This window comes from Notamacropus eugenii, chromosome 6, assembly GCF_028372415.1.
Source record: "Notamacropus eugenii isolate mMacEug1 chromosome 6, mMacEug1.pri_v2, whole genome shotgun sequence".
Lineage (NCBI taxonomy): Eukaryota > Metazoa > Chordata > Mammalia > Diprotodontia > Macropodidae > Notamacropus > Notamacropus eugenii.
The window spans coordinates 373338401-373359920 of NC_092877.1; the positions used below are offsets into that span (position 1 = coordinate 373338401).

At 38.3% G+C, this 21520-nt stretch overlaps 1 protein-coding gene across 1 annotated transcript in view; it reads right to left on the reverse strand.

The window, feature by feature from the left end:
* GABRR3 (gamma-aminobutyric acid type A receptor subunit rho3) overlaps window positions 1-21520 on the reverse strand; it is a 74438-nt gene that overhangs the window by 30360 nt on the left and 22558 nt on the right. The window contains exons 3-4 of the mRNA XM_072621535.1: window positions 13808-13875; window positions 4511-4734 (exon numbers count right to left, since the gene is read on the reverse strand). Of these exons, the coding sequence (XP_072477636.1) occupies window positions 4511-4734; window positions 13808-13875 (292 nt within the window). The remainder of the gene's footprint in view (window positions 1-4510; window positions 4735-13807; window positions 13876-21520) is intronic.

Sequence of the window (21520 nt, forward strand, 5' to 3'; positions counted from 1 at the left end):
ACAAATGGGTGTGCAAGATGACTTGTGCTTTCTGATCATTTGTACATTCACTGCATATTCCCAAGCATTATGCAGTTATTAATCTTTATTGTAATAAATTGGCTTGGAACTGGGTACACTGTAGGCCTGAGTGGAGAAGACAGCAGTAGATGTTGCACCATCCATGGAGAGTCTTCTGGGAAATTTTCTCCCCATCTCCTGCCATTGAGAGTGGCCATAATAATGTAGTTCTATAGGATATAGTTAAGAACATCTGGAGCAGTTTGCAGCTGCTAGTACAGTGGATCTCTAGAGCCCTGGGCCTGGAGTAAAGAAGATCTGAGTTCAAATTTTACTTCAGACACTTACTTTGTGAACTTGAGAAAGTCACTTAACTTGGGGTTGCCTGTTTCCTCAACTATAAAATGGGGATTATAACAGCACCTACCTCACAGGGTTGTTATGAAAAGCAAATGAAATTGTATTTGTAAAAACACTTAGCACAGTCCCTGGCACATAGTAAATGTTATATAAATGTTTATCCCCTTCCCAGTTGGTCCATTGAAGGATGTAGTTTTGATGTGATAAAAATAGGCTTGCATATTGTGAGTGAGGCAATGGGGAAAGAGGGATAGTGACTATGCATTTCAGATGTTATCCATCACAGTAAAGTGAGGATACATGAATACTGTATTCCCCTACTACATTATAGACTCCCAAAGGGTAGCCCTCAAAGCTACCAGCCTTGCCATAGAGTTCTCTCTTCTGTATGGATGTTGTTATGTACATATGGAAGCAGAATTTGTTGTCTGATTGTTAGTGTCCCCCACATAACATATGTCAGTATAGAAATAGCAATGATGAAATTATCAGGTCGCACTAGTTCCTGTAGTGGACAGCTGAGTTTTCTTCAGGGTTTTTGCTTCAGGAGATTGCCTGGATAGAAGGGAAAAGAGTGAGGAGAACAGGGAGTTCCAGGGCATCCAAACAAAACCCACTGTACTTCTCTAGAAAAGAAAACAAAACATTTTTTTAAGAATCCAAAGTCAATGTGGGGGAGGGTGTCTAACTGGGATTAAATATAGAAGTCCTTATTTGCAAGTCAAATGCTAGAGTTGTTAGGTGGCAATGACCTTCCTATCTGAAGTTTATTTGGGTTTCTTGCTTTGCCCAGGACTCATTATGAGCTATATAAATAGCACTTAGTTCCTCATCTTCCTCAGCTTCTAAAGCAATTTAAGATAAGTTATTTCAAAATGTATGATTCATAGGATTGCATCAATGGCTTCCATAATGACGAAGACAGTTTTTTGCTAATTCTCTTGTCTTCTACATTTTCCTGGCTTGAGGCAGAAGTTACTGTTCCGATCCTGTCTAATAGCAGAAGTTCTGGTTGTGGATTCATTAGAACACAAGCGGCTCAGAGATAAATAGTACTCCCCTAAGCATATTTGCAAAGAACAAAGGGCAACAGACACTTGACTCCATCAACTTTGTGAGCTCATTAGATGAATGGAACATCTCTTTATGTCTATAGGCAGAAAATAAAGAACAACTATAATATTCATGTGGAAAAAAACCCAAGAGCCACAGACCATATCCATGGGACAAAAACACTCCTCTCTACCCACAATTATTCAGTTAATTGCTTTTGGTTATCGCAACAATAAGGCAACTTAGGTGGCCCATTGGATAGAGCATTGGACTTTGGGTCAGGAAGACTTGAGTTTATAACTGGGCTCCGATATTTACCAGCTGTGTGACCTTAGGCAAGTCACTTAACGTCTCAGATTCAGTTCCCTCATCGGTGAAATAGTGATAGAAATTGCACCCACCTCCTAGGGTTGTTGTGAGGAAAAAAAGATCATTGTGAAGCATTGTGCAAAACCTGTAAGTAGTAGCTATTATGAATGAACAGATTGGACTGACTGTGCTGATGATCTAATCAATTCAGTGTATTACAGCCATTAAGATATTCCTTCCAAAAGCTGTGACAGGAAAAAAAGGAGTAGGTCCATGATCAAGTACTGTGGTATTACTGAATTCCTGGTAAAGATTGGGGTTGGTGCTTTTATTACTAAATTTTGGATAGAACGCATATTACTGTTTTTCTTCTGTTGCTTCAGGGTATTCATGGCATGGGACAATGACTCTTTTGTACTACGTTGAACCTAACAATTTTTTTTTATCATCTCAAAATACCTCTCTGGGATACATGGATGAAAAGAAGTTGAAAGGTCTAGGTTTAGCTGAAGCCTTTTGTAAAATTAATCATTGATCAACCATTCAATATACATAAGACTCAGACCATAGGAAGATATATTACATTCTAGATAATGTGGCAAGGGGGAAGATCAGTGGAGAGAGTAGGTTCTAGGGCTTAACCATTTTGAATAAGGAAATCAAAGGAAAAGAAAAAGAAAGATAACAGATCATGACTGGTTTTCATGTGCAAAATTTTGTATATGTAATAGCTAAAGATATTATTTGGACAATTCCAGACAAAAACTTGCTTTTTGGAGTTTTATTGTTTGACCTGCCTTAGACACTGTTTTCATAATATTATTCAACTTTCCAAATACTTTTAATATATCCCTTTTTCCTACTACATCAGTTCTCAAAGTGTGGTTTGGGGACCTCTGTGGGAGGGAATGGTGAGATCATTTCATATCTACAAGGTCAAAATTAATTTTATAATAATAAGATATTTTCATTTTTAATGTGGTAAATATGAACAGATATAACCTACAAAAATCAAAACTCTGTAAAAGGATATTCTCAAAAGTTTCTGAGTGCAGTCTTAGGACCAAAAAGTGTGCAACCACTATCCTACTGTATCATACCTAAAGCACCCAGTATACTTTTTTATCCTTATGACTCACAACTTCTCACTGTTCATTCACTCTATTTGGGTGAGTCTCCTTGTCTCACTAGCACATAATATTTATCCTCCACTCCATGCCTTTGCTAATGTCATTCCCATAGCTTGGAAATTCCTTAATTTTTTCTCTTCTATTTCTATTAATTCTACCTAGTCTTAAGCTCCCAGTTTCAGTTCCAACTTCTCAAAGAAGTCTTCCCTTATTACTCTAGCCATCATTGCCTTTTCTCTTCTAAAGTCCAACAATACTTATAATGCTTAATATCACTTATAATACTTAGAAATAATTGGCTCATTGTTATTTCCAGTGTGTTAGTTTTATTTCCCAAACTAGGTTATAAGTAAGCTCTTAGAGGACAGAAAAATGTACAATTGCCTTTGGAATCCCTGAATAGTCAAACCTTTTGTGTAGGTATAGCCTGCTTCTATAAGACCATAGTAAATTTAGACATGATCAAAATATTGTTAGGCCAACTCACTACGACTTGTCCACGTAGGCTTATGAATAGTCTTTTTTATTCAGTTGTTTTCAGTCATGGCCAACTCTTATTGAACCTCGGTTTGAGGTTTTCTTGGCAAAGATTTCCCTTTCTTTCTCCAGCTCATTTTACAGATAAAGAAAGTGAGGCAAAGTTAAATGACTTGCCCAGGGTCATACAACTAGTGAGTATCTCAGGCAAGATTTGAACTCAGGAAGATGAGTCTTCCTGAATCCACACCCACAGTTCTATTCACTGTACCACCTACCTGCCCTTTTACAAATAGTAGGGATTTTGAAAAGGTTAGTCCTGTGACTCATGGCATTATTTTTAATCTTTTATGCATGTTTCATTCTGATGTCACTGTGACCAATGACACCACTAGTTGGTCAATGCCTTGATCTCTTGGGGCATCTCTTCTTCATCAGCACAGAAACTCTTTCTACAGATGCAAATTGTAACGTCTCTACTTTATTATTCTGTGCTATATTGACTACCATAAATGTTTCAGAGAGATTGTACCTAACACCCTGATGCCTTCCTCTCAGTCTTAGGGGAATCAACGTACTACTTCCTCTGTCTGTTATTTCTCATTCTCTTTACGACTGGCTTTTCTCTTATTGTGCACTTAACATTCTTGATTATGTATTTTGTACCATATCTTATATGGGTGTCATCCACTGATGAAAATGAATGGAATTTTTATTAAATATTAAAAGTTTTGCTTTTGAGAAAAGCTAAGTAAATGATGCACTAAATTTTAAAGATAGGAAAAAAGTTGAGAAAAAAAGAGCAAAAAACCAACAATCCCAAGTAAATATTTGGCATGGATTGCTTTGGAAAGCAGGCGGGATGAGGTTGAAGTTACAAAATCTTTACCAAATCATTCCCTAAGATTAAGAAGTTTGTACTTGGCAAAATGATGTTTAGTGTAATGAACCTAGAACATTTCCCAGGCCCTGCCCCAACCTAATTCAATGAATAAAACAGCTGTTTGAAATTTCTAGTTTATATTTAAGAAGTCAGACACACTCCTAATTTGGTTTAGTCTGAAAGAGCGTAGGAAAAGAAAAACATTTTTGATTGTTGAAAACTAAAAACAAATAAATGAATTTAAAAAGAGAAAAAAAAAGCATTTTTGATATCCAATATAGGAAAGCTTTATTCTTACCGGAGACTGAAGAGGATATTACCATCGGGGTATACTCGGAGCATAATGTTCTCTAAGGTTGTATCATGGATGAAGGATCTTTTGGAATGAACAAAAAATACATCAGGTACCCAAATCCTTTGGATTAATCGACCATCAAAGGTCATACTTTTATTTCTTGTGCTAGGAAAGGAGAGCCGTTCATCTTTCCAGTAATGTCTGAGGTAAAAGGTCATTGTAAAGTCCTAGGTAAGAGAGAAAAGAAAATCATACCCAGAAGGAATCTCTTTCTTGATGATCTTTGAGGACCCATCTGGGGACCATTCCATCCTAGGTAACACTAAATAGCCTCGTTAGAGATTTTCCATGAAAAGCATTTTGCCAGAATCATCTTCTGAAAGCACGTCTGATTAGGTCAATTTTTTATTTAGGAAAATCTTATTGACCTCAACTGGGCCCTCATTGCTGCAAGTTAGTCTTTTTATACATCCTTAATTTATTTATTGGAGGCAGTTAGGTGGCCCAGTGGATAGTGTGCTGGGCCTGGAGTCAGGAAGACCTGAGTTTAAATCTGGCCCCAGACACTCATCAAGCTGTGTGACCCTGGGTGAGTCACTTAACCTCTGTTTTCCATAATTCACTGGGGAAGGAAATGGCAAACCACTCCAGGATCTTTGCTAAGAAAACTCCATGGAGAGCTTTAATGATCTATGGTTCAAGGGGTCACAAAGAATTGGATCTGACTGAGTAAGCAAACAACAAATTTCCTTATTGTCCCACTAACTATGGAGGCCTTTCCAAGCCTTTTTATACCTCCTCAAGTATAGCTTCCCATCGCCCCACCCTCTCAGATGAGAACTTTTCGCTATTTTTCATTGAAAAAATTGAAGTAATTTGCTGAGCGCTCCTTCTCCCCTCCTTCTCATCTCACACCTTCCAGATTCCTTTGGCCACTTTTCCTACTTCACTGCTGTCTCACATGAAGAGGTGCCCTTCTAATGGCTAAGGCAAATAGCTCTCCATTGCACAAGTGATCCCATTCCTTCCCGTCTTCTCAGCAGATTGCCTTCTCTATCACCTCCACTCTCTCACTTATCTTCAATCTCTCAATGTCTCCTGGCTGCTTCTATACTGCCTAGAAGAAGCCCATCTCCAGTTGTCCTGTCCTATATCTTGCCACTGGCCCCAGATGGCTCCAGAGAAGAAAGTGAGACTGGCAACTTTGCATAGCCATCCTTCACATAAACTCAATTCACTTGCATGTCATGGTGTCATCTCCCTGATGTCATGATGTCATGGTCCTCTTTGAGAATGAAGGAGAAACAACAACCTCTGTGAGTAGTAGTAGGACCTGCCCTACGGGCTGGCCAGTTGGCAACATAAACCATTCTTTCCTCCCTTCCTTCCTTCCTTCCTTCCTTCCTTCCTTCCTTCCTTCCTTCCTTCCTTCCTTCCTTCCTTCCTTCCTTCCTTCCCTCCTTCTTTCCTTCCTTCTCCTTCCCTCTGTCCACAGAAGTTATCATACCCTTACCTGTGGGAGCTCTGTCCAAAAGAATGCAAATTTGATTGCTGATACCTTGAAAGATATCTTGGGATTTATGGCTAGATTTCTTTCTCAAGTACCATTCCTTAAACCCAAATTACTCTGGTTCTCATTGATTGATGAGTCAAGGACTCATAAACACAGCCATATCTCCACCATTCTCAAAAAAATGCTCATTTCATCCTATCCAATCTCCACTATCTATCATCCCATTTGTCTTCTTTCCTTTGTGGCTAAACTCCTTGACAAGGCTGTTACAATTGATGCCTCCATTTGCTTTCCCCTCATTCTCTTCTTAAACATTCCTGGTGGGTTTCCAAATTTATCTTTTAATGAAAATGACTCTCTCCAAAATTAGAAACAATCTCTATCTCTTAAAAAAATATTTTTTTTAGCATTAAATTTTTTTTGAGTTCCAAATTCTCTCCCTCCCTCCAGCTTGATTCCCATCCACTTAGAAGACAAGCAATATATGTGAAATCATGCAAAACACATTTCTGTTAAAAAATAAGAAAATAAAGGTGAGAAGATTATATTTCCATTTGTATTCAGACTTCATTAGTTCCTTCTCTGGAGGTGGATGGCAATTTTCATCACGTATCCTGTATTGTCTTAGATCATTGTATTGATCAGAATAGCTAAGTCTTTCACAGTTGATCACCATTACAATATTGCTCTTACTGTTGACAATGATCTCCTGGTTCTCCTCACTTTATTTTGCATCAGTTTATGTAGAACTTCTCAGTTGTTTTTCTGAAATGATTCCTTTCTTTGTTTCTTATAGTAAAACAGTGTTCTATTACAATCATGTAGTACAATGCATTCAGTCATTCCTCAATTGATGGCCATCCCCTCAATTTTCCAATTCTTTATCACCACAAAAAGAGCTGTTACAAATATTTTGGTACATATAGGTCCTCTTTGGCATATATATATGTATGTGTATATATATATGTATGTGTTCACATATACACATATATACACACACATACATACATACATACATATATATATATATACAATAGTTATATTGTTGGGTCAAAGTGTATGTGCAGGTTTGTAGCCCTTTGCATATAGTTCCAAATTGTTCTCCAGAATGGTTGCGTTAATTTACAACTCCACCAACTGTTTTTCCACATCCCCTTCAGCATTTGTCATTTCTGATAGGTATAAGGTACCATAAATGACAGTTGAATGACTTTTGGAGAAAATAACCACAGATTATTCATTAAAGACCTTCACATTCTATCTTTCCAGGCTTATTACTTTCATTGTCCCAGGTAATTTAACATTCCATCTCCAACCTTCATACTTTTGAAGAGACTGACCCTCTCCACCTGCCTGCCTCATCTAGAATGCATTTGCTCTTCTTTTCTGCTGTCTCTTAGAATTCCAAGCTTTTTTCTAGACTCAACTTATGCATGTCTCTGGGAATCATTTCCTGATCTCTTAGTGCTTAATACTTTCCCGTCCTTAAATTATAATTATTATGTATGATTCTAATGATATACTTCTCTTTATAAGTTGTATCCTCCCAATAGATTATAAACTCTAAAGGACAGGAATGGTTTTAGTCAATCAGTCAGTCAGTGTTTATTAGGCATCTGCTATGTACCAGACATTGTGCTACGTGCTAGGGATGCAAAAAGAGACAAAAACCAGTTCCTGGAACTCACAATCTAATGAGTGGTACAATAAGCAAACAAATATATACAAACAATATAAATAAACAGGAAATAATTAAGAGAGGGAAGGTACCAGAATTAAGAAAGCTTGGGAAAGAGTTCCTATATAAGATAGGATTTTAGCTGGGACTTAAAGGTGGACATCAGTAGGTGGAGTGGAGAAGGCAGAGAGAGGGAATGGGGGACAACCACAGGAAGTACCAGGAGCCAAGAGACAGAGTGTCTTGTTGGATCAGAGAGGAAAACAGCAGGGATTAAGGTTTAAGAAGGCTCTGAAGGTAGGAAGGAACTATGTGCTGACAGTCTTTGAACACCCAACAGAAGATTTGGTTTTTTTCTATTGTCTTTTTATCCCTGAGCCTGTAACAGAAGGTGCTTAGCAAAGGCTTATTTGATTGGAATAGAAAAAAATTCTAGGGAATGTCACCATCCATAAATTATTATCACTATTCTCCCTTTACTGAATTATTAGTGCTTTCACATTACTGTATTTAGTAAGCGTGTATGGTGTCTTATTAAGTGTGAGCATAAAAGACTACATACAAGAGACTGTATGCATTGTGGTCGTCATATTGACTAAACCTTTGTTCTCTAGGCAATGTGACACCTAAATCAAAATAATAAATCAACTTGCTCTCTATCCTGTTCCTAAAGGAGGTGCCAATAGAACATTTAGCTGGAGATGTGCATTATTTTACTTTAACATTTTAATATTTGACTTCTCTTTCCCACTTAGCTGTACATTCTATCACTATCGTACATCATTTCTCTTTGAATCAGCTGTTACTTCTCTATTATTTTTAATAATATTGCCTGGCTGGGACTTGGCCTCTATTCAGTTTCTTATTTTGAAGAAACAAACTGTCTTCTTGTTTAGTTCTTCCCCTCCTTCCTGTCTGAAAATATAAACACATCTTATGCCCCAAATGTACACAGCTTCCTAACTTCCCTATTTCTGTCTGCAACACTACGTACTGCCGTGGATCACATGGAGTCTGTCAATGCCTCACTTCCCATGATCACCCAGGGGAGCTTAGCCTCAGGGATCTGCCCTTATACCCTCAGCGGCTCATTTTTCCAAGGGAAAATCTAAGTGATTTTCCTGAAGTTCATGTTTTAGATTTTTGCTTAGGAGAGTTGTAGAATCATTCATAAAACTAAGCTGTGACTCATTAACCTCCAGGGAGGTCTTAACTTCCCATGGTAGAATTGCATAATGCTAGCAAAGATAGTGAAATTTTAAAACTCTCTGAGTTGTCCTTCAAGCATGTACATTTTGATCTCAAGTAAGGCCACGCCTACAGACAGCTGGCAAATGTATAAAAAGAGAAGCAGGCTTACAGAATGTCACCAGTAGTAGTGCATAACAAATAGAACCTAGCTAGGATTTTCTAGCTCCCATTGTATAGATAGGAGAAAGAGGCTACCCTTGGCCCATAAGCTCCTTCAGTTTGGGCCCTTTCTCCAAGGGATCTGTAGCAGTCCCACTGTCTACCTGCTAAGGATAACGACACTGGTGGTTATGCCAGGGAGAGCCAGATTGGTTTTTTCTCCATTAAATAGTTGTTATTCTGTTTCCTGATCTGAGCAGGCCCAATTAGCCTCATGTACCCCAAATTTCCTGCAGTCTAAGAAGTCATCTTTTTTTTTTTTTTAACAAATTCTAGACACTTCCTCTTCCCGAGAGCCACCCCATTGGTCTGTGAAAGTCTAGAGGAGAGGCTACGTGTTGACAGCACCATCGTGCATTTTTTCAGTTATAGAGTCTCAATATCTCTCAGAATCTTTGATTCTTCACTCTCTCCCTTGCCTTCCCCAGTTAATGGATTTCCAAGTCCTAGCTAAACTCACTCTCCAATGTTTCCTTCATCTGGTTGTTTTTTAATCCCACCATTACCATCTTGGTTCAGAATTTCAATATCTCTTACCTAGATTATGGTAATTTGGGAAGGGAAGGGGAACTGAATAAGCATTTATATTGTGTCTGCTTCATGCTAGGCACTGTGCTAAGTGCTTTACTCATATTATCCCATTTGATCTTAATTGCATTCTATCTCCCTGCCTTCGGTCCAGCTGTCACAGAGCTGCCAAATAATCTTCCAAAGGCACAGGTTTGACCATCTCATTCTTCTGCTCAAAAACCTTCAATGATTCATGGGAAAAAGGCAAATTCTTAACTGCATCCCTCTCTCATCTTACTCCAACGTACCTTTCCCCCTTTATTTTACTTTCCTCAACTTCATGCACTCCATATTTCAGTTCCACTAGGCTACTAGTTGTTGCCCAGTCATCTCCTGCAATTGTCCTTTCTCCAGTCAGTCAACTACCATTTGTTAAGTACCTACTTTCTGTCAGGTACTGTGCAATGAATCTTCTTGAAATGTGCTCCCATCTACATCTTTCTGATTGTTGAAATCTTTCCTCCAGGCCCAACCATATTTTCTCTTTGTCTATCTTTCCATCTCTCTCACTGTCTCTGTATCTGTCTTCCTCTTAATCTCATTTTCTCTCTCTTCCTTTTCTCCCACCTTCCATACTAGCAAAACTCTTTCCTCAAATTTCTTATGGCATTTCTTATGTTTATTTTTTTTCTAGCTGTATTTTAAGATTTTTCTAAGCTGTACTTATTTATATATATTCTTCCCTATTAAATTGAAAGTTTCTGGGGGCAAGGATTAGTACATATAATAATAGTTAGTATTTATATGGTGTACTTTTATATGGTGCAGACACTGTGCTAAGCACTTGTCTTTGTCTTTTTAAATCTAGAAGAATGCTTTTGTGCATATGTGCATAGTAGGCATTTAAACATGAATTGAATTAAATTGGATGGGGAAAAGAAAGAAAAAAGAAGAAAGGAAATAGAAATTAAAATTTATAAATACCCCAGAATACTTCTTTAATAAGAAGCATAGACTAAGAGGTACAAAATGGAACATAGAAAGCTATAAAGGGATTTTATCAAATTAATAGAACAGTAGTAGGGAAAAAATTAAAATCCAAGTACTCTGTCAGTTACCTTCAAAGTGGAGACCATGGTATTACCTCTTATGGGTGTGTGATCAACCAGCTGGAGTGTGGGAAGATGGGTTGCATGACACCCTCTAGACAATAGTCCATCGTAGTCTAGTTTCCAACATAATTATATCACTCTTTAGTTACCATTGCTTAACACTATCCTACTCTCTATCCTCCTACCACTGGCCTGTGGGTGTTAGCCCATCAGGACAATTATAATCTAACTGCAACCCTGGCACTTGAAATAGCTGGCAAAAATATTCCCTGCTCTGACTTACTGCATATACATCCAATTAGTTTCAAATCTCCATGCCTTCTCTTGTTTTTCCACCCTTCTCTCTGTTTACACAGACACCATTCTATTTGAGCTTCTCTTTTTTCCTGGACAATTTCAAAAGCCTCCTAATTTGTGATCCTACCTTCTCCCTCCCTCCTCTAATTGATCTTTCGAAGCTGCCAAAGTGGTTTTCCTGAATTGAAGGTTGAACAATGTTACTCCCTCACTCAATAAACTCCAATGACTTCTTATTGACTCTAAGATTTTATATTATTTTATCTATTTTTTACCCTTTTTACTGTCTATTTGAGGCAACTAGGTGGCCCAGTGTAGAGAGTGCAGGGCCTAGAGACAGGAAGACTCATCTTCCTGAGTTCAAATTCAGCTTCAGACATTTCCTAGTTGGGTGACCCTGGGAAAGTCACTTAACCCTGTTTACCTCAGTTTCCTCATTTGTAAAATGAACTGGAGAAGGAAATGGAAAATGACTCCAGTTTCTTTGTCAAGAAAAACCCAAATGGGATCACAAAGAATCAGACACAACTGAGAAACGGCTGAACAACAAAACTTTTTTATATTTTATAATATGTGTATAATTAGTATGGTAATAATATACATAATTAATATGCAAATATACATATGCAGATAATTCTCAGATCTACTTGTCCAGCCTGGGTGGTTGTTGTCCCATGTTCTCAAGGAGAACCAAAATAATTTTACTATGTTGGAGTCAAGTTATAGTGTGTCTGACCAATATGAGCTCAGAATGTTCTAAACAGGTCAAGCACAAATAGTCCATATGAACACTTGGAGTTTCCAGCCTTAACTTCTCTTCCAGCTGCTAGTATTACATCTCCAACTGCCTATTACACATATTGACCTGGATACACCATAGACATCTTTAACTTGGCATGTTCAAAACTGAACTCATCATCAACTGAACTCCCTCCAAACCCTTTTCTCTTCTTGTCAAGAGCACTACCTTGGCAGTTATGGGGCACAGTGGATAGAGAGTCAGACCTGAGTGCAAATCTAGCTTGACACACTTACTCGATGTTATAACCCTGGGCAAAAAACAACAACCTCTTCCTACCTTAGTTTCTCATTTGTAAAAGGGGGATAACAGTAACATCCACCTCCCAAGGTTGTTGTGAGGATCAAATGAGATAATATTTGTAAAGTGTTTAGCACAGTGATTGGCACATAGTATGTGTGTGTGTGTGCATGTGTGTGTGTGTGTTCATCCTTCGTTGCTGAAGAAGACCATGCCATTAGAGAAATGGTGACAAAACTTGCAGTTGACTTTGTTTTGAGTGAGGGAGGGCTGTGCAGGTCATCAACCTCACTTCTCCTCCAGAGTCATCTGAACCCAGTGAGCAGATATTCATCACGATGACTGGAGATGACCTGGGATGAGGCAACTGGGGTTAAGTCACTTGCCCAAGGTCACGCAGCTAGTGAGTATCAAGTGTCTGAGGTGAGATTTGAACTCAGGTCCTCCTGACTCCTGCTCTGGTGCTCTATCCACTGCACCACCTAGCTGCAGTACATAGTAGGTGCTTAATAAATGCTTGTTTCTTTCCTTCTTTCCAGTAACTCAGGTCCCAAATCTAGTAGTTATCCCCTCTGTTCCTCACTCTCTCAACACCTCCTCCTTATCCAATTAGTTGTCAAGTCCTGTCATTTCTACCTTCTTTTGTACAATTTTCCATATTGCTTTTCTACATTCCCTTTTCTCCTCTGACTCCACTGCAACTACTCTGGTATTGGCCTTCATGACTGAACTACTACTATAGCATTCTAGTTTGTCTCCCTGCATCAGGTCTCTTCTACTGTCAGTCCGTCCTTGACTTAGCTGTCATATTGACTAACCTAAAACCCAGTTCTGATGATATTAATGTCTTCCCATTCCACCCTAGTTCAATAAACCTGCATAGCTCCTATAAAGCCATGAGAAAGTTAGACCAAAAGTTGAGATAGTAGCTCTATAAAAGAGGTAGCTAAGGGCTGTGATCATTAAAGCCATAGTAAATACAATTAAGAACAAAAACAGGAAGAAGAGTTCTGAATCTTGACACTTCAGAAGTGTAAGGGTCATCTGATACAGTCACTGTCTAACACTTAGATTCTCTTTACAATAACCCTAATAAATGGTGATCTAGCTTCTGCTTGAACACCTCTAATGATGAAGAGATCACAACCTTTAGAGAAGCCCATTCCATTTTTGGAGAGCTCTGTGAGACAATTTTTCTTTATATCAAACCGAATTCTGTCTCCCATAACTTCCTTTCATTGCTCCTAGTTTTCTTTTCTGGCAAAAAATGTTACTTAAGTCATGATAAACTAGCTGAAATAGTATAACTATTTAACAGTATGGGATAATAAGGAAAGCAAAGCACACACATACAGAAGAAATGGAATGGGAGTCCAGAGATCCTAGGGAGATCTGAACTGTAGTCTTGACTAGCACCAAGTCAACACCTGTCTAATTTTGGACAGATTCTTTTCAGGGCCTTTATTCCCACATTTGTAAAATGAGAGGGTTAGACTGCCTGATTTCTAAAAATTCTGTGCTAAGCTATGATCTTATGATCTATTTGATTGAATTAGGGGGAAAAAAGAAAGGAGCATAGAAAAAGAATTGCAGTGGAGCCCAGTCTTATAAGGAATGTGAAAAAGTATGTGTAAGAATGTAAAAAAAAGTTTTAAATGAATGTTTTCTATATCAGTGACTTGAATGTTATCTTGTATTCATCTTTTCTGTGAAAGAATTCATATCAAATAATAATACTTACCATGTCAACTTCTGAAATTCTGTCAATACTTTCAATCTGGACATCGATACCCACTGGTACTGGTGCTCCTGCAATGCAATGAAAGAGTTATACCTTCAAAAGATAAATTCAATACAAAGCAGTTTGTAGGGTTAGAAGGATGGCATTGGCAAAGGGAAGAGGAGAGGGGATAGCACTTGAGCTGAGTCTTGAAAGAAGTTAGGAATTTATGAGGCAGAGAAAGGGAGGGAGTACTCTCTATCCAGGCACAGGGACAAAAGCACAAAAATGAGATATGGAATTATATTCATGGCGAACAGCTGGTAGGCTATTTTTTTTGGGAAGAAGAGGCAACAGAGTGGAGTAGTATATAATCATCTTGGAAAGGCAGACTGTAGCCAAGGCTTTAAACACTAAACAGAGGTACTTGTATTTCATCTTAGATATAATAGGGAGTCACTGGAGCAGCAGTATGATATATTCAGATTTGTACTTTATGATCTCAATTTGGTAACTGTGTCAAGGATGGATTGGAGAGGGTAGACACTAGAGGCAGAAAAACAAAATAGGAGGCTATTGCAATAGTCCAGGAATGAGGAGAAGGATATGTGAACTAGGATGGTTGTGCCATTGATGGAAAGAGGTTTCAGATTCAATAGATTTTGTAGAAGTAGTATTGATACAACCTGGCAACTTATTGAATGTGAAGAAAAGGAAGAGTAAAGAATTGAGAACAACTCCAAGGTTATGAACAAGGGTGACTGAAAAGGATAGTGATACTTGCAATGGAAAGGGAAATTAGGAGCAGGGGCAGCTAGTTGAAGCAGTAAAGTGTGGAACCTGGAATCAGGAAGACCTGAGTTAAAATCTGGCCTCTGATGCCTAATAATAGCTGTGTGAGCAAGTTACTTTTACCCTGTTTGCCCCAGTTTCCTCAACTGTAAAATGAGCTGAAGAAGGAAGTGGCAAACCACTTCAGTATCTTTTCCAAGAAAACCCCAAATGGGGTCACAAAAAAGTTGGACACAATTGAAATGACTGAACAACAATGGAGGGTTCTGGGGAAAAGAGAATGAATTGAGTTTTAGATTTGTTGAATTTAAGATCCTCCAACTGAGACACTGGATTTTTCCATTGTTAATGTGGTAAGAAATACAGGATTATCCTTAGGAATGGGAGCTTGGGATAGGTTTCATTATTATGTATTCATTCTTTGTTGCCAAAGAAGACCATGCCATCAGAGAAATGATGACATGACTTGCACTTGACTTTGTTTTGAGTGAGGGAGGGCTGTGCAGGTCACCAGCCTCACTTCTCCTCCAGAGTCATCTGAATCCAGTGACCAGATTCATCAGGATGACTGGAGATGACCCAGGATGAGACAATTGAGGTTAAATGACTTGCCCAAGGTCACACAGCTAGTGAGTGTCAAGTTTCTGAGGTGAGATTTGAACTCAGGTCCTCCTGACTCCTTCACTGGTGCTCTATCTACTGAACTACCTACCTGCCCAAGGTTTCATCATTATGATGTAGAGGAAAGAGAAAGAGATTTGGAGTCAGAAGACCAATCCTGATTCTGCTACTTACTAAAGGTAGACAAATTGCTTTATCTCTCTGGGCCTCAGTTTCTTTTTTGTAGTATGAGGGGGAAAAGGTTACATCCTCTACCAGCTCTTTTTTAGCTCAAATTCTTTGATTTCCTGATCCTGTAATTCTGCACAAAGAAAGTTAAAGGAAATACAGGATGCCAAGACTTTCTGAAAATGACTCAGTCCTAGTTTCCACTTGGCTGTCATAAATTTGGTGATAGCCATTGAAATCCCTGTTGAGGTTAGCTGGGCAGGCACATTTTTATATATTTCTTGGCCAACACTCTGCTTCAGGGGTATTTGGGGTCAGGCCCAACCCAGGAAGATCTGGTTGTTCAGACTTGAGATTGGAAATGAATGAGAGTCTCAAACTATCTAATATTTGACAAAAGAATTTATAATTAATGATAGCATGGGAAAATAAATTATTTAAGGACAGAGCATTGATTTGGTCGGTTAGGTTTAGTTCTTCTCTGCCAAGGTGATGGGTCTGGTTAAACATGGGTGCAGGTCAGATAATGGTGGGTCTGGTCACAATTGTGAGTCAAAATTAAGGAACCTAGATTCCTGCACTGAGTTATTGTACTTATGTGGTCAGGAAGTTAGGTAAGGAAAAGACATTGGGGGAACCCTACACTAGCCCAGCTTCCCAAAACCCATCCAGATTGATGGCTCACATAATTTGGAGGAGATGGGATTCACTGTCTCCATTGCTTCCTGTGAGATGGGGAGACTCACTAGACCCTATTGGCTCCTAAAGTCCTCCAAGACCTTACCATCTACATGTTTTTATCCCCAGCATCGTTGTCTAATCTAGTGATGTAGCTTGAGGATTGATGAAACCTGAGGACATCTGGATCTTTCCATCCATCCCATTTTTGGTAGGACTTTTGGTACTTTCTGCACTGTAGCTAAACTTTCTTTTATGTTGTCTCCATTAATTAGAGTGTGAACTCTCCAAGAGCAGGGACTGTTGTTTTTCTCATTCATATCCCCAGTGCTTTATTCACATTTTCTTTTTTTATTTTGTTCATTCATAAGGAGGTGATTAAAAGTTTTGGAAATTTAGTTTCTTAACAGAGAAATTGGAAATGTAATGTTACATTTGAAAATTAAGGCAAACTGAGAGACAAAGCTATGAACATGATCAATTTATTAATTAGACTAGCAGTAACAAATAAATTGAGATTATGACCTTTCAATAACCAAAGATTTTGAGTGAAGGCTGGCAGGGTCTTTTATAATAATTAAGAAGACAGAGCAAAATCCAGAGTGTCAAAATCGAAGTATGTCTTTTTCTGACTGGCTATTGTTGACATAGTGGGAACTGAGACCACATCATTTGGACCTCCCATTCTGAAACCCCCTTAACCACAGTCAATACATGTGATTTAAATCACAAGACAAAGATTCTTAGGTGATGGGAATTAGGGTAATCAAGTTTCTTTGAAAAGGGGGTGGTGAGTGGGGGTTACAAGGTGGCAGTGACTGCAAGACAAAAGCTTGACCTTTAGGCAAATTTCTCTGGGATGTGGGTGAGTAAAGTTTGCCAGAGGAAGGAACCATGAAAGAGAATATTAAATCTACCTTAATTAAGTCTTAGCAAAATAGAATTAAAATAAATTTTCAATGCTACAGTAGACTTGACTCTTTGGAATACAATCTTAGAGTAATCTCAGATTCTCTTTTCTCTTCCAAGAATCAGAAAGTTCAGTTGGAGAAGCATCCCATTATCTTCATGGTAAACTAGGAAGTTTTGTAACCCACTAGATAGAAAGTGGGGTGTAGAATCAGAAAGACCTGAGTTCATTTCCAGCCTCAGACATTTATTAGTGATGTGACTGGCTGTAATTCAGTTGTTTCAGTTGTGTTCAACTCTTTGTGACCCCTTTTGGGATTTTCTTGACAAAGATACTGGAGTGGTTTGCCATTTCTTCTCTCACTCATTTCCCCTGCTCCCCCTTCATTTGTGCGTGTGTGTGTGTGTGTGTGTGGTTAAAATAGTATTTTATTTTTTCCCTAGTTACATGTCAAGACAATGGTAGCATTTATATCTATAGAATTTTAAGTTCAAAATTTTTCTCCCTCCCTTTCTCCCCTCCCCTCTTCCAAAAATGGTAGGCAATTTGATATAGGTTATACATGTACTATCATGTAAAACATTTCCATAATAGTCTGGGTTGCGAAAGAAGAAATAGATCAAAAGGAAAAAACTCACAAAAAAGAAGAAGGTAATTAAAAAAAATGCTTTCATCTTCATTCAGAGTCCATCAATTCCTCATCTGGATGTGGATAGCATTTTCCTTTGTAAGTCCTTGTACTTTGTGTTGCTAAGAAGAGCTGAGTCATTCATAGTTGGTCACAACACAAGGTTGCTTTCCTGGTTCTGCTCATTTTGCTTTGTATCAGTTTGTACAAGTCTTTCCAGGTTTTTCTGAAATCTTCCTGTTCATGATTTCTTTTTGCATGATAGTTTTCCACCACCATTTGTTCAACATTTCCTCAATTGATGGGCATCCTTGCAATTTCCAATATTTTGCCACCATGAAAAGGGCTACTATAAATATTTTTGTATATATAGGTCCTCTTTCCTTTTTAAGATCTCTTTTCGATATAGATTTAGTAGTGGTATTGCTAGATCACAGGGTATGCACAATTTGGTTGCCCTTTGGGCATAGTTCCAAATTGCTCTCTAGAATGGTTGGATCAGTTCACAACTCTACCACCACAATGTATTAATGTCCCAATTTCCCCACATACTCTCCAACATTTATCATTTTGCTTTTTTATCATATTAGCCAATCTGATAGGTGTGAAGTGGTATCTCAGAGTTGTTTTAATTTGCATTTCTCTAATCAAAAGTGATTTAGAGTACTTCTTTACAGTACCTGTAGATAGCTTTTATTTCTTTACCTGAAAACAGACTGTTCATGTCTTTTGACCACTTATCAACTGGGGAATGGTTTATATTCTAATATATTTGACTTAGTTCTCTACATATTTGAGAAATGAGGTCTGCTCTCTAGCTAGGTCTTTAAACTAACTGTAAAGATATTTTCCCCAACTTTTTGTTTTCCTTTTAATCTTGGTTGCATTGGTTATGTTTGTACAAAAGCTTGTCAATTTAATATAATCAAAATTATCAATTTTGCATTTTGTAATGCTTTCTAACTCTTGTTTGATCATGAATTCTTCTCTTCCCCACAGATCTGGCAGGTAGACTATTCCTTGCTCCAATAGTTCGGTTATGGGTGTCATCCTTTATGTCTAAATTATGCACCCATTTTGACTTTATCTTGGTATATGGAATGAGATGCTAGTGTCCTATTATTTTCCAGTTTTCCCAGCAGTTTCTGTGAAATAGTGAGTTCTTATTCCCAAAACTGGGATCTTTGTGTTTGTCAAACACTAGGTTATTCTGGTCTGGGTCTTATGTACCTAATCTGTTTCACTCATCCACTATCTCCTGGTCCTTTTACAAAGAGGAAACTAAAGCAAACAGGCATAAATGACTTGCCCAGGATCACACAACTAGTAAGTATCTGAGATCAAGTTTGAACTCAGGTCTCCCTGACTCCAGGCCAGGTGCTCTATCCACTGTACCACTTAGCTGCCCATGTGACATTGGCAAGTCACTTAACCTTTGTTTGCCAGTTTTTGCTCATCTGTAAAATGGGGATAATAACAATGCCTACCTCACATGGTTATTGCAAGGATTAAGTGACATAGTATGTAAAGTGCTTTGCTAACTTTAAAGTGCTATGCTAAAATGAAAGTTATGATTATTCTTACTAAAAGCTATGCTCTTCTCAGGTCTGTACCCTTGGGATTCCATGCCAGAATGCAAATTCCTACTATGTGGAGCCATTAGAGCAGTAGTCTTATAAAGAAAAAATGGATAAGACACTGAGGCACATAAAAATAGTGAAATCAAGAGCTGTGGAATTTTAGAACTATAAGTAAAACCTCAACTAGGGCTGGGAGGGGCGGTGTCTAGAACTTAGCTCCAGGACACTGACTTGGATCAGGAAGGAATGCCTTGAAGTCCCTCCTTTGCACTGTGCTGGACCTCTTACTCGGCCCAGACTGCTACCAACTTAACTGATGGGATCAGTCTTACTGTCCTACTGGTTGGGAATAGTAGACAACTCATCCTCCATTCAGTAGGGGAGGGAAAAACATGCAACAAGACTTGTAGAATGAGAGCTGAGATAGGCCATAGAGAGCAGCTAGTTTACTTCCTTCATTTTGTAGATGAGGAAACTGGAGCCTAGAATGGCTATTTGCTTGCTAGGGTCATATAGGCAGAAGTGGTACAGACAGCATTGGACCTCAGGTCCTCCAATTCCAAATCCAGTTCTCTTTGTCTGAACCCATGCTGCTGTTCTTGTCAATCACCCTTTCTTCCCTCACTGACCTTCTTCCCTCCTCCCACATCCTCCACACTCCCCCACACCCACAATCCTTCCTTCTCTAGGCTTCTCTGCTTCCTTCCATCTGACTTCCTATATACCCAGCCAGAAAGGGACCAAGAAGTCCTTGTTCTAAGGGCACGGCAATGATAATTTCTAGTAAAAACTCATCCTTTGTCAAGGATGAAATTTGTTTTTAAACATTAATAAAATGATCCAGAGCTTATCAAGCATTTCACTGACATTTCAGGCAAGTTAGCTACTGGTATCATGGATGAAATAGCAAGACTATTAAGGTCACTGTCCTGCTGTTTCCTCAACCACTTTTCAAATATGCGTGGGGTTCCTACTCAAGTCTGACCCTGAGTATACTTAAAAATATTTTTCTGCTTTTCTCCAATTTTGTTCTAGTAGTTTCTTACTGATATTAGGACAGTTTAAGGCCCCCACACCCCCATGTAGACACACACATGTATATATACATATACACACATACATACATGCATATATATAGACACATGTGTCCAAACATATTTCACAACACTGTTATCATCTTTTGAAGACAGAGCTCTTAAACTAGTTTAAAAGTTCCTAAACTACCATCTCAAGTGAGATTTACACTAAACTCTCCAAAGATTCTGCTCATAAAACTATAGCCCCTATTCACCTTTTAAATCATGCTTTGTTAGGGGAATTGTCTGGGGCTGGGAGGTGGGGGAGGGATCTAGGGTATAAATGGGACAAGGACTAGGCCTTATTACTATAAGAAATTCCTGACAGGAAACTTTCAGCCAATACAGGACAGCACTTTTTCAGCAAATTACAGTCACAGATTGATGACCAGTCCTAGAGCACCCAAAGGAGGTTAAGTGACTTTCCCAGGGTCTCACTGCTAGTATGTGCCAGTATGTGTGTCTATTAAGGATCTTATATTTAGTCATAACTAAGATAAATATGATAATAATAAGTATACAAATATAAGGAACCTCAAGGAAGATCTGACAGTTAGGTGGCACAGTGGATATAGAATTGGGGCTACAAGCAGGAAGACATCTTCCTGAGTTCCAATCTGGTCTAACACACTAGCTGTATGACCCTGGGAAAATTACTTAACAGTGCTTGCCTCAGCTTTTCATCTGTAAAATGAGCTGGAGAAGGAAATGGCAAACCATTTTAGCATCTTTGCCAAAAAAAACCCTGAAAGGGGTCGCAAAGAGTCAGATATGACTGAAAAAAATGACTAAGCAACAGCAACGACGGGAAGATCTAGTCAAATAAAATCACAGAGCTATAGAAGTGGAAGCAGTCTGAGGAATTCTCTATCCCAACTAATATTTGAAGATAGATTTAATAACCTCATAGCAAACATATACATTTGATATATATATATAATAGAAATATATAACTTGATAAAAACTTAAGTATTAAGAGTATTAAATTAATATATTTAAATCGTGGATCTAACTACCTCATTTAAATGTTAGTTAGAATTAAATTCCACCCTCCAAATATCTACAGTTTTCAAAATTTCTAAAAAAAAAAAAAAAAATCAAAGCCTTGGAAGGGACCTCAAATGCCATCTAGTTCCACTCATAGCTAAACAAGAATTCTGCACCTCCATCCCCATATTTTTCTACTTGAACAACTTCATTGATGGGGAACTTACTACTTAATAAAGAGTTTATTCTATTTCTAGACATCCTCAAGTGTTAGGAAGCTCTTTCTTATATTGG